General features: G+C 43.5%; 1 protein-coding gene across 2 annotated transcripts in view; it reads right to left on the reverse strand.

The window, feature by feature from the left end:
• Window positions 1-1,243: 1,243 nt before the first annotated feature.
• Window positions 1,244-14,020, reverse strand: part of DPF3 (double PHD fingers 3) — a 170,789-nt gene continuing 158,012 nt past the window's right edge. Inside the window, exons 10-12 of one of the 2 annotated variants that reach the window (XM_030481231.1) lie at window positions 12,037-12,149; window positions 10,612-10,693; window positions 1,244-9,572 (exon numbers count right to left, since the gene is read on the reverse strand). In XM_030481231.1, coding sequence (XP_030337091.1) covers window positions 9,502-9,572; window positions 10,612-10,693; window positions 12,037-12,149 — 266 coding nt within the window. In that variant the 3' untranslated portion in view covers window positions 1,244-9,501. The remainder of the gene's footprint in view (window positions 9,573-10,611; window positions 10,694-12,036; window positions 12,150-14,020) is intronic. The other variant, XM_030481232.1, reaches the window with a different exon arrangement.

The raw sequence follows: 14,020 nt of genomic DNA on the forward strand, positions 1-14,020 counted from the left end.
AGAAAAAGTGAAGCAATAACTTAACACGTACACAAACTTCTTGTTCTTAGGAGATCTAACACAAATGACGATTCACTTGAATGGTCTTGAGCCTCTCTTTACTTCTGCAACTCAATGAAATAAATTGTTCCCAGTCCTGTTACCAGCACTTCTGACCCAGGCTGAGGTGCTGGAAGAAAGTCAGAATAAACAGGAGGACTGTTGATTTCTGCTGCAGCAAAAAAAGTGGAAAGCCAAAAAGGTAAAGAGGAAACATTTCTCCCTGCATTTTTAAAGAACATTTTATGACTACAAAAGAGTCTGTATGAACTATTGTGTGATTCTAGTCCTGAGCTGGGATTAAGTCAGCACAGGAGTTTGTCGGCATCATGGACAGTGGAATTGAGTGCGCCCTCAGCAAGTTTGCCGACGACACCAAGCTGTGTGGTTCGGTTGATACGCTGGAGGGAAGGGATGCCATCCAGAGGGACCTGGACACGCTTGTGAGGTGGGCTGATGCCAACCTTATGAAGTTTAACCAAGCCAAGTGCAAGGTCCTACACCTGGGTCGGGGCAATCCCAGGCACTGCTACAGGTTGGACGGAGAAGAGATTCAGAGCAGCCCTGCAGAGAAGGACTTGGGGGTGTTGGTTGATGAGAAGCTTAACATGAGCCGGCAGTGTGCGCTTGCAGCCCAGAAAGCCAACCGTATCCTGGGCTGCATCAAAAGAAGCGTGACCAGCAGGTCGAAGGAGGTGATCCTGCCCCTCTACTCTGCTCTAGTGAGACCTCACTTGGAGTACTGCGTACAGTTCTAGTGTCCTCAACATAAAAAGGACATGGAGCTGTTGGAGCGAGTCCAGAGAAGGGCCACGAGGATGATAAGGGGGCTGGAGCACCTCCCGTATGAAGACAGGCTGAGAGAGTTGGGGCTGTTCAGCCTGGAGAAGAGAAGGCTGCGTGGAGACCTCATTGCAGCCTTCCAGTATCTGAAGGGGGCCTATAAGGATGCTGGGGAGGGACTCTTCCTTAGGGACTGTAGTGGTAGGACAAGGGGTAATGGGTTCAAACTTCAACATGGGAAGTTTAGATTAGATATAAGGAAGAAGTTCTTTACAGTGAGGGTGGTGAAGCACTGGAATGGGTTGCCCAGGGAGGTTGTGGATGCTCCATCCCTGGTGGTGTTCAAGGCCAGGTTGGACAGAGCCTTGGACCACATATTTTAGTGCGAGGTGTCCCTGCCCATGGCAGGGGGTTTGGAACTAGATGATCTTAAGGTCCTTTCCAACCCTTACTATTCTATGATTCTATGATTCTATGATTCCCTGCAATGATCAAGGGTTTGCTGAACACATCTAAGGGGGAGATAAAAGCTGATGGTTCGGTTTGGACCTCTCTCCTTTTCCAAATTGTTCTAGACCCTTCAAATCAGCTGTGTTACACACTGTCTGTGAAATCCAAGAGTTTGTTGTAAGAGAAGAAAAAAAATTGAGAATGGATATTCTGTAATGAAGCTCAAAGGAGATGACACTTGGAATTCCCTCATGTACTATAGGTTTCCCAAAAGGGTGCAGGGGCACACCTCCTGTGTACTACTCCTAGGAGAGTTACAACGGAAGAGTACATTAGGCATAATATTCACATCTCATCCTTCTATTTTCGGCAGATACTTCCCTTTTAATGTTGTTGGCAGTTTGCACTGGCCATGCATAGCAGACATAAAAATGCAGTCCTGAATCCAACGGCAGCAGATGTCTGGGCTAGAAACAGATCTATGCTCCAGCAGAGTTCATGGGCAGCAGGGGGTTTGGCCTTCCAGGCAGAAAATCTTGATAAATCTAAGGGAAATCCTTATCTTGATTTTCAGGACTGTAGGCACATGGCTCCTTGATGTGACCTAGCAGTTTCCAAGTCTTATATGGCAACAGCAGGAAGAGTCCTATCCAAGAGGACAAAACTCCAGACTGTGGTACCTCATGCCCAGGTGAGACATACTAGAAAAGACCCTTCAGACTGATACAAAAAGGAGAGCTCTCCCAGCCAACCAATTCAATCATTCAAGACATGTAAAGGAGATGAACGTGAAATGGACTTGACATTCTTTATCACTCTTTCAGAATACAAAGAATAAAACCTGACCTTCTCTCTCCTTGGCTTCTGAAAAGTGGGGAGAGACGGAACATTTCCTAAGTCACTGTGGAGGTGAAACCTATAGTTTGTTACAGTGAACTGAATCAGATGGATGACTAGACTGGCAGAAGTCTGAAGGAAAATATCAATACCTGAAAAATCAACAACTTTCAGCTATGAAGTGTTTTATTGTTAACTTCATGCATGCAAAGGGAGGTAAGCTGATCCGGAAATAGTGGTTTCCTCATTTCAAAACAGCAGTACCAGCGTATATTCTAACTGCACAGGTGAACACTACAATAATATTTTACATTTTCATCCAGCATGGCAGAAACACAGACCAAACATTAATAAGCTATTGGCTTGATTCCCAAGCTGCAAAATGCCTGGCATTCTCACTGGCATTTCTGCAATAAGAGAGTAAACCCTGAAAACCCTTGTGTCCCCCAGAAGTAATTGCTGCTGTTTACCTTTCTCTCCCCCCTTCCCTGGTTAAGTGCCTCGATGCACAGTGGTGGTGGCACTCACCAAACTTGCCAGCGGTGCAGCTGGAGAGGCAGGACAGTAACACAGCTCTCCTCTGCCCCATGCTAAGACTTGGCCATCAGGACAGATGAATTGTACTTGCACATCCTTCAAGAGAACCACCATCCCCCAGGGGCCACCAACACTGCCTGGCAGCATCAGTCACTGCTGTCCTTGTCTGTAGTGCGGTAAGATCCAGCCAGCACCTCAGGGGATAGAGCTGGGACAGCGCCAGTTCTCTCTCTGCAAAAACTAAAGAGCAGGGACTTGATGTTCTGGCCCTGGTTGATGGCAGCAGCACTGGCAGAGAGGAGGCTGCCGGAGCCTGCACTGCTATGGAATGTGACTAGAAGCAGGCTGGAAAGCTGCACTTATAAATCAGTCCCCTTCAGACCAGAGACACCCCCTCCTCTTTCTTTCCTTCCAGCAAAACTGAGTTTATCTTATGTAAACCAGACCAGGTTTGGTGCCTGCCCTGAAAAGGCATTTAACTACTGCCAGGGCTGGAGGTCGTTGTTAGTAATTAAATCACCATTGCAGATGGATCTGGCTGCCTGCCAGTCCCTGCTCCTGCCCTCTTTGACCAGAGGAGAAGCACAGCCACAGTAACTACAACTTTTCATTTCCCCCACAGGGTCTTGGATCTTCGGCATCCAACTCCTGTCTTGTCACCTGCTCCCACCTCCCAGGGCAGGAATAAATGGAGTAAGGAACAGCACAGGAGAGTTGGCTCTGCTTGCCCTGCCACAGCCTGGCTCTGCAGCACTGTAGTAAATGCAGCACTCAGTGCTTGCATGCAGTTAGCGGGCTCCAAGTGCTTTACAAAAACCAAGCTACGCTAAGATCATAAACCTAAAACTGGCTACAGAAGAGTGCTTCCTGCCCTGTCTGCCTACTCTTCTCCACACAAATTATTTCCACAAACATATAGAACCAGAGAATCGTTCAGGTTGGAAAAGACCTTTAAGATCATCAAGTCCAACCGTTAAGCCAGCACTGCCAAGTTCACAACTAAACCATGTCCCTAAGCACCACACCTACATGTCTTTTAAATACCTCCAGGGATAGCCACTCAAGCACCTCTCTTATCGATCTTATCGATCAACTGTTAAAATCTCAGGTGAGGATCACCTCTTGTCCAACTTGCAGCCTCCCGTAACAAAATTGACAAGACAATCTATCTTCTAATCATCTCCTCCATAAGATTTGCATTTTCTGCCCTCCCAGACTGACGCCAAATTGTTCCCAATATAGTCTCCTGTGTTTTGTCCATTTTTTTAATGTATTGGGAAAACATAAAGCATTTCCCCCTTCTGCTCTGAAAGACAGTTTTATAGACTAACAGTTGGCATTTCCAGCTGATTAGATAGACAGACAGACAAGTAAGATCAACCAAGATGTCTCACTTTAAGAAAGTGCTCCTAGCATTCAAAATAACTTCTTTTTTTCCTCCATTTTAATGATTATCTTTTACTTTTGGATGAACCAGTTGCATCATGTTAAAGATCCTTATTCCTCCATAGCTTTCTTTTTGTTTTTTCTTTTAAGTAGATACTGTAAAGTTTTCTCTAGTGCAATTTCTTGGCATGGTGGAACTGAATTAACCAGATACACAGTGGTGGATATGACACTAAATGAGAAAATTTGGAAAATTTCAATTCAGATAAACCTGAAAACTTATAAGCCCCACATTAAATGTTTTATGTCAAATGAAAGTTATTTATTTACTTTGAAATTAAATTCACTTTGAAATTCAAATATTGAAGTGATTCATTCTAGAAAGATTGAAACAATAATTTTCAACTTTTCTGATATTCTCTAATTTTTTGTATGAAATAATTTGCCAGATTGAACTTGAATAAGTGAATAGTTGTGGTTCTCTCAGAAGCATATTTTTTAAAAATAAACTATTCCACACAGAAAAATCATGCCCAGCTCTACCTGGAATTTCCTTGTGCACAACACATATTATCCCTCCGGCAGTGATAAGCTTAATTAATATACCTCTCTAACCTCATCCACTCCTCACCTCCCAAATGACCACTGTCAAAACACATGCTATAGGTGCAAAGAACATGCAAGAGCCCCATAACACTGCACAGCACGCAAGTCCTCCTTTGGGGCAGAATCTACTAAGCTCCTTTTAAAGAAAGCTGAGAAATAAAGATTTCAAAGTTATCATCTAGAGCAGCGTTTGCTTCAAAAGAACACACTTAATGGTGGCTTTCCTACCTCAAGAACTGGCCTAAGGTATGTTTATAGAAATGCTGTAAACTCAGTACAAAGACATGTATATAGAAGTACAGTTTGGAGGCAGAATGGAACCCGTCTCATGTTCCTTAAAGGTATTGCCTTTTCGAAGCTAGAGGGGAGGCTCTGTGATGGTAACATGAGCTCACCTCCTCAGTGGTAGAACTTGGATGCACCCCCTTTTATATTTCTCCACCTTTAGCATCAGATTTAATTGAAAACCTTGCAGAAAGGATACTGTCCAGCTGCAGGCTCTGGATCACAGTCTGAAAATCACTGGGATAGATGATTAGGTGTCTAGAGAGAAGTCTCACCATCCAAGTTTAAATGTTCATGTTTCCCAAGTGTTGTAACTAAGATTACAAAGTCATGCCAATAAAGCAAAATCAGGGACAGAAGAATCACACCTGCCATCTCTCAGGTTATCATCCACCACATCTACTCCTGACTACCATACTGAAAATATTGCCCTGGTTTCCAAGGCTGCCACTGCAGCAGTTCCCCTCCCCAGCCAGTTTTCCCACCATGAGGCAGAAAACTGGGCAACACAGCACACAAATATGATGGAGGGAGAGCCAGAACCAAGCCATGGTTTCACGCAATATAGTCGTAATTGTCAAGCTCTGAGATAGCTAACGTCAATGTAGCTGTCATCATGGGCATGAACAATGTAATGCACAATTAACTGCATCTATAAGGGTGATTTTCTTTAACTGCCCTTTTTTAGGTTACCCAAAACAGGTTAAAAATTAGAAGGATCACATGAATATGTTTGACTAATGTACTTTAAGGCCACTATGCAGACACAGCTTGTATTTAAATACATCCTCTCCCACAGTAAACATCTGTTTTTATAATAAGGACAGGAAGAACAATTACATCATCCAGCCTGACTTCCTCTATAACACAAGCCTTTTTTCAGTCAGACATTCCTGTGATTAACTAAGATTGCATTTAATTAAAATACATCTTCTGGGAAGCTGCCCATTCTTGATTTGAAGACTTCAAGGGATGCAGGATCTACCATCTCCCATGGTAGTTGCCCTGATTTGTGCTAAAATACTGCTTGCCCTGCCTACACAAAAGAGTTCTGAAATCTGCCAGAGTTTGATCACCTCAGACAAACTGTCGGCAGTTTGTCACCCTGCCGACAAACCTGCATGTCCCGCCATAGCAAGAGAGAGAGAAGCAGACAGAGCCAGAGCCCTCACATTGTTTACTGCCCAGAACAGATCACTGTTATGAGTGGTCTCAAGATCTGCCTGACCATGCATGATGCTGCCCAAGTTGTTCATCCCAGCAGTCATGCAGGAAGGCTGTCCCCAAAGGGGACAGGGAGTCAATTATCAGAGTTTCTGAACTCCTCTTCCTCACCTCCAAGGCTGTACCACAACCTCTCCACATCTTAGTAAAGCAGGTACAGCATTGTTTGCTTGGTGGATCAATTAATATTTCTAAAGTATGCCAAGACATATGGCTCTGAATGCATGATAAAAATATCACTGAGAGATCCATCCCAGTCCTTTATCTTAGACCGAGCTTGTGAAGAAGGGAGGCTGTAGCTGGAGGAAGTTCTCAGCATGGGAGAGCTTGCATCTCATCTGCTGCCAAAGCTACTTGGAGCTGCTTGGCTGCACAGCAACACAGCACAAAGCTGGAGAGATGAAACAGAGATGGACCACTGCAGGTAAGTACCCTATGACACTGATCTCAAATGGCAAACAATATTTTGCCGCTGAAGATCTAGCAGTCTTTCCTGCCATCATACCTCATTAGTGATGAAACTTCAGCAAGGCCACAAAGGAATATTTCCAAACATGAAAGACACTGTTCACTGCAGAATGCTTGTGGGAGGAGAAAACAGCCAGCACTGCGGATCAAAACCACAAAACAGGAAAGCAGGTGTGTGTGCCAAGCACAGCTCTTAGCAGTGTCTGTCACAGGAATGGAGAGCACTGATTTTCTGCACCAGCCAGTCCCAGAAACAGGGCTACCTGAGACTTACATGATGAACCACCCACTGTCTGCATAACACACAGGCCTAAACCTTATGGATTTCCCTCTCCATTTGATAAAGCAGACATTGTCACACTCCTCTCCCAAGGTCAACGCAAATACCAGGAAACTGGGAGGAGATGGCCGTTTTTATGATGGAGATCCCTAAGCCCAGCAGGCCTGGCAGCTGAGCACCAGCCCAAACACTAACCCACCTCTGCTGCTCCCACCAGCTCCCACCAGCACCACCATAAAACTTTCCTCCAGCACACACACTTCCCATCTCCAGTCCCTCTAGCCAAACTGTGCACTACCTATGAGAGAGCCCAATGGTTTCTCTGAAGAACACATACTGATGCTCCTGGTCACAGCAGCAACAGGACTTTGTATGAGCCTAAACCCTGCAATGGTCCCAAAGTGCCCAGTCAGCAGGGTTCGACCACACCAAAAGATGGGTGCAAATGCTCATGTGGATGAGCTGTGGCTCCCAAGTGCTTCCCAGGGTCAGGGTAGATGCAGACTGGGAAGAAAACACTTCATTTTACATTTTTTCTAGAGCTTTGTCCCAACAGGTACCAGAGACCTAACACAGGTCCATGGGCTCCCACCTTATCCTCCCCACAGCTGATCTCAAATTTCCTTGTACTCTTGGCTCGTCTGAGGGGCCACCACATGGAAAGCCTAAGGTACTGAATGAATTCCCTAGGTAGCCAGTGCACCTGCTCCAGGAGAGATTTGGTCCAATACAACTACAATAAATACTTTCTAATTTTTTTTTCTAACAGGTTAAAATACTTCTGCTGCAGCCTGAGAAGAGGCTGTGACAGTACACAAGAGAATCCAGCAGCTGACACGGTTACTTCTAGCAAAAGGTGACGAAACTATCTAAATAATGAGGGAAAGTGCATTAGGTCAGTATAGCTCATTCTAACTATGTGTAATTAGCAGGAGAAGGAAGGAAAATTAGCTCACTGATACTTTTTCACAATGTTCTTTCAAGTGTTTGGGAACATTTAATTTTGTGGAAAAGTTTCAACCAGTATAAATATGCCAAATATAATCTTCAGTGTCCTTACCTACTTGTACAAGCAACCTGAGTCACAGGCTGCTTGGGACTCTCATAAATTTATATTATAAACCCACTTAAATCTATGCATAGAAATTAATATACATCATGCCCAAGAAAATGGTAATTCTGGGCTACTTGGCAGTTCAGGGAGTTGCAGGTTTTTAACCTTAAAATGTATCTGGTAGAAATTCTTTCACATACTCACTTGTCCTCCTAGCGATGTCTTAAATTATTCAAAGAGACTCGACTGAACTAATATTTTTTCAACTGATGCTCTTGCTTAATGTTTCTTCATTTCACATGTAGAGGTTTGCGTAAATAAAGTACAACTATTTCTATTTAAATGTTAAAATAATTTTGAAATTTTTCTTTTCTTATTAGGTTCAGTAAATTATTCCCTCTTTAGAGCTGGAGAAAGATTTTTGACAAATTATCACATTTGCCAAAAATGCAGTTTGGTGGAGAATTTGGGGGCAAAATTATTTGGAAATTCAACTAAATCTTGATAATTACTTTGCTAAAAAACAGTAAGTCTGGAAATGTTGGAAGTCTTGATTAGGCAATTCCTGGAATAAAATGCAACTTTAAGTTGCGAAACATTTTAGTTTTGAAATTTCAAAAAATTAACAAAAGTCCTTCCTAAGCCAAGCTTGTTCTTTTTTGCAGCTTACTTTGCTCAGAAAACTGACAGTTTTACTTTCTATGATCAACTTATGATGCTGTTTTTGTTTAGTTTTCTGAGCTAAGCAGCAAGTCAGTTACCTACATAACCATTCACAATTTTCTGTACAAAATTAAATGAAGAGTCTGGACTGTATGCTGGCACTGCAGTGGGACAGGGTTTCAGTATATTCAGCCTGAATATACTGAAATACCAAAGACAGTGGGCTTTCCTAAGCACTTCTGTGTGTACATACCAGTACTGTTCTTCCTTTAGAGATACTAAAACCAGATTTATGAAGATATGCCAAATCAAAGCATTTGATCCAAGGGAAAAAGTGTCACCCCAAAAATTTTTGATCAGGGCTTTTCTCAGTGACAATATGTTGTTCATGACCTGGGAAATATTGAATTAATGCAACTCTCAAAGCACCCCTACGAATACAGAGTAAAGAGATTTCCAGTCAAGTCTGTGAAGAGAAACAACTGGTGCTGCTCCCAGCCAAAGTACTCACCAGTAATTCCTTGGGAGGTATCTTACTACTTCTTTAAAAAGAAGACTAAAAAGAAAAGAAAGCACAAGGCCATGCAAAATTGACTCCTCCATGGATATAACAACCCTCCCCCTTCTAAAATGCATGTGAGCCTGTAACAGGAAGCGGCAACCATGCATAGCAGTGAAGAGATTTCATCCGGAGCATCGGGAAAGCACATGATCCTTTTAGTAGAGCCCAGGAGGTATGGCATTAGTGACAGTGAATACCACAAATACCTCTTCCTGTATTTGAGTGTCCATTTGTTTTGATGTGGGTTGTGTCTTTGTGTTCTGGATAGGAATTTTGTGCTGGTATGGCAACACCAGGAGCAAAGTGTTTCTTGACTGATGGAGCTCCTCAGGCCTGGAAGCCAAAAGCTGATGCTCTCTCTCTGAGCAGCTCCCGGCACAAATGACAACTCCAGCTCCCTGTAAATGAAGAAATCCTTCTTATAGGAATGACATCAAATCTAGGCACTCAGAGTTTATGTCAAGATCAGCCTGAACATGATATCAAATATTCCTTACACTGGAATTGCCTGTATTTTTCTGAAGCAGGCTCTGCTGCCCTTAGTATTGTGTGTGTAGGCTTTCTACACAAGTTACAACACAGCTGGGGTGTGCATTGCCACTACGCATTTTATATTTTCATACTTGCAATATACCACTTCCTAGTCAAACAGAAACCTTTAGCTAATTATTAGTTGCATTTCAAAGTTTTCCCCTCCTGATTTAACTTCGTCTTTATTAGAGTTACAAACATTTAGCTCCTGAATGCATGATTGATTTGTAATTATTCTTGTTTTGCCCCTCATGTAAACTGCAATCATTCACACTCGCATGTCTCCTTCTCCAATTCTACTGCTCTCTGCAGATTTCAGTCAGAGAATCAATAATGGCAAGGAAGTAGTTCCTCTGCTCCACAACCAAGGGACAAACTACAACCGGTTGTAGTATAGTCACATTGAATCCCCTGCAGAGGACATAACTACCTCCTGAATGCAATACAGACAGTAAAACTCTCACCCTTCTGAGACACAGACAGACCAGAGAACAAGGTCATTCTTCTTAATCCAGTCTCCTGACAACAGATTCTCAGCTATTCCAGAGAGGACCCTCCTGTATGGGGCTTTCTCTCTGGGACTTTGATTTCTTAGGAAGCCCAAAGTCACGGTTCACAGGAGCTCAATTCAGTTGTCTAAATTGAGGTGTCCAATGCCAACTGGGACATCCAAAGGTACCCATGACCTGCAAAAGAGCCATGTCCTGGAAGAGGAGGTAGAGACCAGGCAAGATTGAACAGGACGTCTCAGATCACACTAGACCTCCATGTCTATTCATTTTCTTTCCAATGCTCTCTGCCTCAGCTTTGCTACAGCTTTCTTAATCCTGCACAGCCCAGGCCACCTTTCTGAAATTCCTCCCTTCTCCACAAGGACTTTCAAAGCAGACTTCCAACATATGTTACCTTCTGGGGGCTCAAAGACTGGTGGATTCAAGCAGTACATGTGGTAGCCACGGTCACAGTCATCACAGAAGAGCAGCTGGTCCTGAGGCAGGGTTGTTGGGGAAGACAGTAGGGAAGCAGAGAGAGGAGGGGAGAAGAGAGAAAATGATGTAAATTAGTCTCTTGCCAAGATGAAAACATAAACATAGTAACTAGCAGTGCTCAGCCAGGAACACAGAGCTGCAACACAGAGACTAAGAGACTACTGGGAATGTAAACGGCTACAGGCATCATGTCTGTGCATCCGCAATGAACCACCATATTCCTGAGAGGCTGCAGAGAGCCCTTCTCATCACAAAGGCAGTTCAGTTTCTAACTGGAAAATCTCTCTGCGGGTTGGAGGACTTCCTCTCCAAGGTGGCTTCATGGTGCAGGAGTAAAAGCTGTTAAGCTGGAGATATGCTGTACTGAGAGAAGAGAATAGGCTTTACTGGGCTCCAATGTGACCTCATGCTGGATCTCATCCCTTCAGGGAAAACCTTTCTCATCAAAAGCCTGGACTTAGCCAGTTCTCCAAAACTGAACTAAGTAAATGCTCTGTGAAACAGATGGAAATGACATGATCCCACCATGGGGTCTGCAGCCTTTCATATATCTGGGGGGGAAAAGGCTACTCTGAAGTATCCCAGGATTCCTAACACAAATCAGCTTCCTGTTTTCAGATTTCCTTACCTATTGCTAAAGCAAAACAAAATCTCAGGCTTCAAATTTATTCTGCTATAGGGAATGTAGTGTTAACTAATCACCTCCAAAATTGCCCAGCAACTCTCAATTCTCCAAGTTTCTCACAGACTGCCAAGGACTCTTCACATCAGATTTTAACTGAAAACCCCACAGAGAGGACACTGTCCAGCTGCAGGCTCTGGAACAAAGTTTGGAAATCACTAGGATAGGTGATTAGGTGTCTAGAGAGAAGTCTCACCATCCCAGTTCAAATGCTTTCATGTTTCCCAAGTCTTGTAATTAAGATTACAAAGTCATGCCAAGAAAGTAAGCAAAATTTGGGACAGAAGAAGCACACCTGCCATCTCTCGGGTTATTACCCACCCATCACATTTACTCCTGAAAACTATATTGAAAATACTACTCTCTTGCAGCTCCCTGCAACACATGCTTATGGCCTCCAGCTAACTTTTATTTAGTAAGCATGCAAACCACAGGTATCACCATCTTAAGTGGCCCTATACGATACCAGTAGTAATAATTTCAGCAGAACAGGGGCACTGGGGAGAAGCCCATGTCTACTCTCAGGAGTAGCTCCTCCTTAGAGATGTATGGAAGCAGCAGTAAAGCCATGACCCACACCATTGCCACATGCTCCTCAAGGGCAGGTGTGACAGTATCTTGCAGTGACGTTTATTTGCATGAAAAGGTAAATGAACTCACATCATTCTCAGAGGTCCCACAAAGGCTGCAGGATTTGCACTCAATGCACTGCCACTGATAGGTTTTAACAGCCTCAGTCATGTTTGTGGTGAACTGAAGGCAGGTCGGGTGTCCTGAGGAAGATCGGAAACAACTGTCATTGTTAAGGCTCACTTATTGCTTGTTAATTAACCAGTATTAAATTTGGGAACAAAACGTACATGGACATGGACTGATCACAAGATGGGCTGCAACTAACAGATACCAAAGAGGAAAGCAGGCATTAACCCTTTCGCTGCCGGGCACAAGAGAAAATCAGAGTCATCCCCACCCATTCCCCATTGGCAAAGCAGTTTTATTTTATTTTAAGAGCTCTTAAAAATGGTTTGGCTTTGGGTTTGGTTTTTGTGGGCTTTTTTGGGAAAGAAAACAAAAGAAAGGATGAAATCAGACACAAACCAAATTTCAGAGAGAGCCCATCCATCTTAATAGAAATTGGACTACAGTTTCAATTAGCGCTTCGACTGGACTGAAGGACCTGGTGGAAATGAGGTTATTCTCCATCTCAGAGCTTCCCTTCCAAATGGGTGGAGCAATTCTGTAAACTTTGCTCAAATGGAAGCAGTAGCGTACAGAGAAGAAACAAGACAGAATGGAGGGACACAGCTTTTAATTTTTTTAAGAGCTCTGCCACTAAAGTTGGTTGGCACAGAAGAAACCAAATTGCACAGCTAACCTTCCAGGATCAAAACAAGAAACTGAAAGGAAAAAACCCCAAGCCAACTCCCACAACAAACTAAATGAAAAGAATAAAGAAGGGAAAGCTAGCAGAACAGTCACATCTAATCGGGAAGGACAAATTGCCAGAGTTACAACCCCCGCCCCTACATGCGTGTCGACTCCAGCTTTGTAAAACAGCGGTATCACAGTAGCAGGGTCAGCAATGGGCTTTCTGGAGGGGAAAATACAAACAAACAAACAAACCGAAGGTAGGATCAGTGTTCCTTCTGCAAAACAAACCAAGAAAAACACACCGCTGAAATAAAGCACTGTACTCCCAAACCACCCCTATCAGGCTGGGGCAGTCCCTAAGTCACTTGCAGTAGGCTACTGCTTGCCTTCTTGGAAAGCCCTGCATTTAGCATCCCTCTCTGACACGCGTTAAGCATTAACACTACGTGTAGTCAGGGCCAAGGGGCATGGGACAGGGATAGCCAGTTGCTCATCTATTCAAAAACTAGAACTACTGGTACACACATCCAACACTACCGCATGCTACTGCTAGAAACTTGCACCATCAGGTGCACAGGGCTTTTTCCCCTCCAGCTGATGTGCTGTTCTTAGAATACAGCCAGCAGGTAGGAAAACAAGCTTTCCACCTCCGCCAGCATAAGTGTCGTTTTAAGAGTGGAGAAAGAAAGGCTCCTTCTCCAATAAGAAAATCAGGCACAGCTAACAGTAGATGTGGGCACCGAAGTGCTATCTTCATTACCAGACCTATCAGCGGTGTTTTGCTGTGTCGTCACATCATTCATTACCACCCTACAAGAAGCTTCTGTATTTTCTAGCTAGTGAAGCAAACAGTTCCTGAGAATTGCTGGGTGAGGCAATAATGCTGTAAGGAATCTATTTTCTTTATGTGCCCATGATACCACCAAATGCTGTAATAAGGATTTTTCTTCTCTGGTTATATTCGCATGGTTATGATACGAAAACTAAGCCTGTCCAGCAAGGAAATGTGTGTACCTAAGTTATTATGGAAATAGAATAGAAAATAAAGGAGATATTTAAGGAAGGAGGGATCAATGACATTGCTCATATCACTCTTAAGCCTTTGAACAAAGAAATGTTTTGACAGTACTGATGAGCTCAGATGGGTTTTGGAGCCCCTGAAATGTCAGCACAAAACAAGAGTCAGATTTTACTGAGATGTACAGTGGACCAAGTTCAATCTAAAGTTCTGGGGTCCTTGAAACAGTAAGTGTGCAGAAGGAGATGTGACATG

Source organism: Strigops habroptila, chromosome 4 (genome assembly GCF_004027225.2).
Source record: "Strigops habroptila isolate Jane chromosome 4, bStrHab1.2.pri, whole genome shotgun sequence".
In the NCBI taxonomy this organism is placed as follows: Eukaryota; Metazoa; Chordata; class Aves; order Psittaciformes; family Psittacidae; genus Strigops; species Strigops habroptila.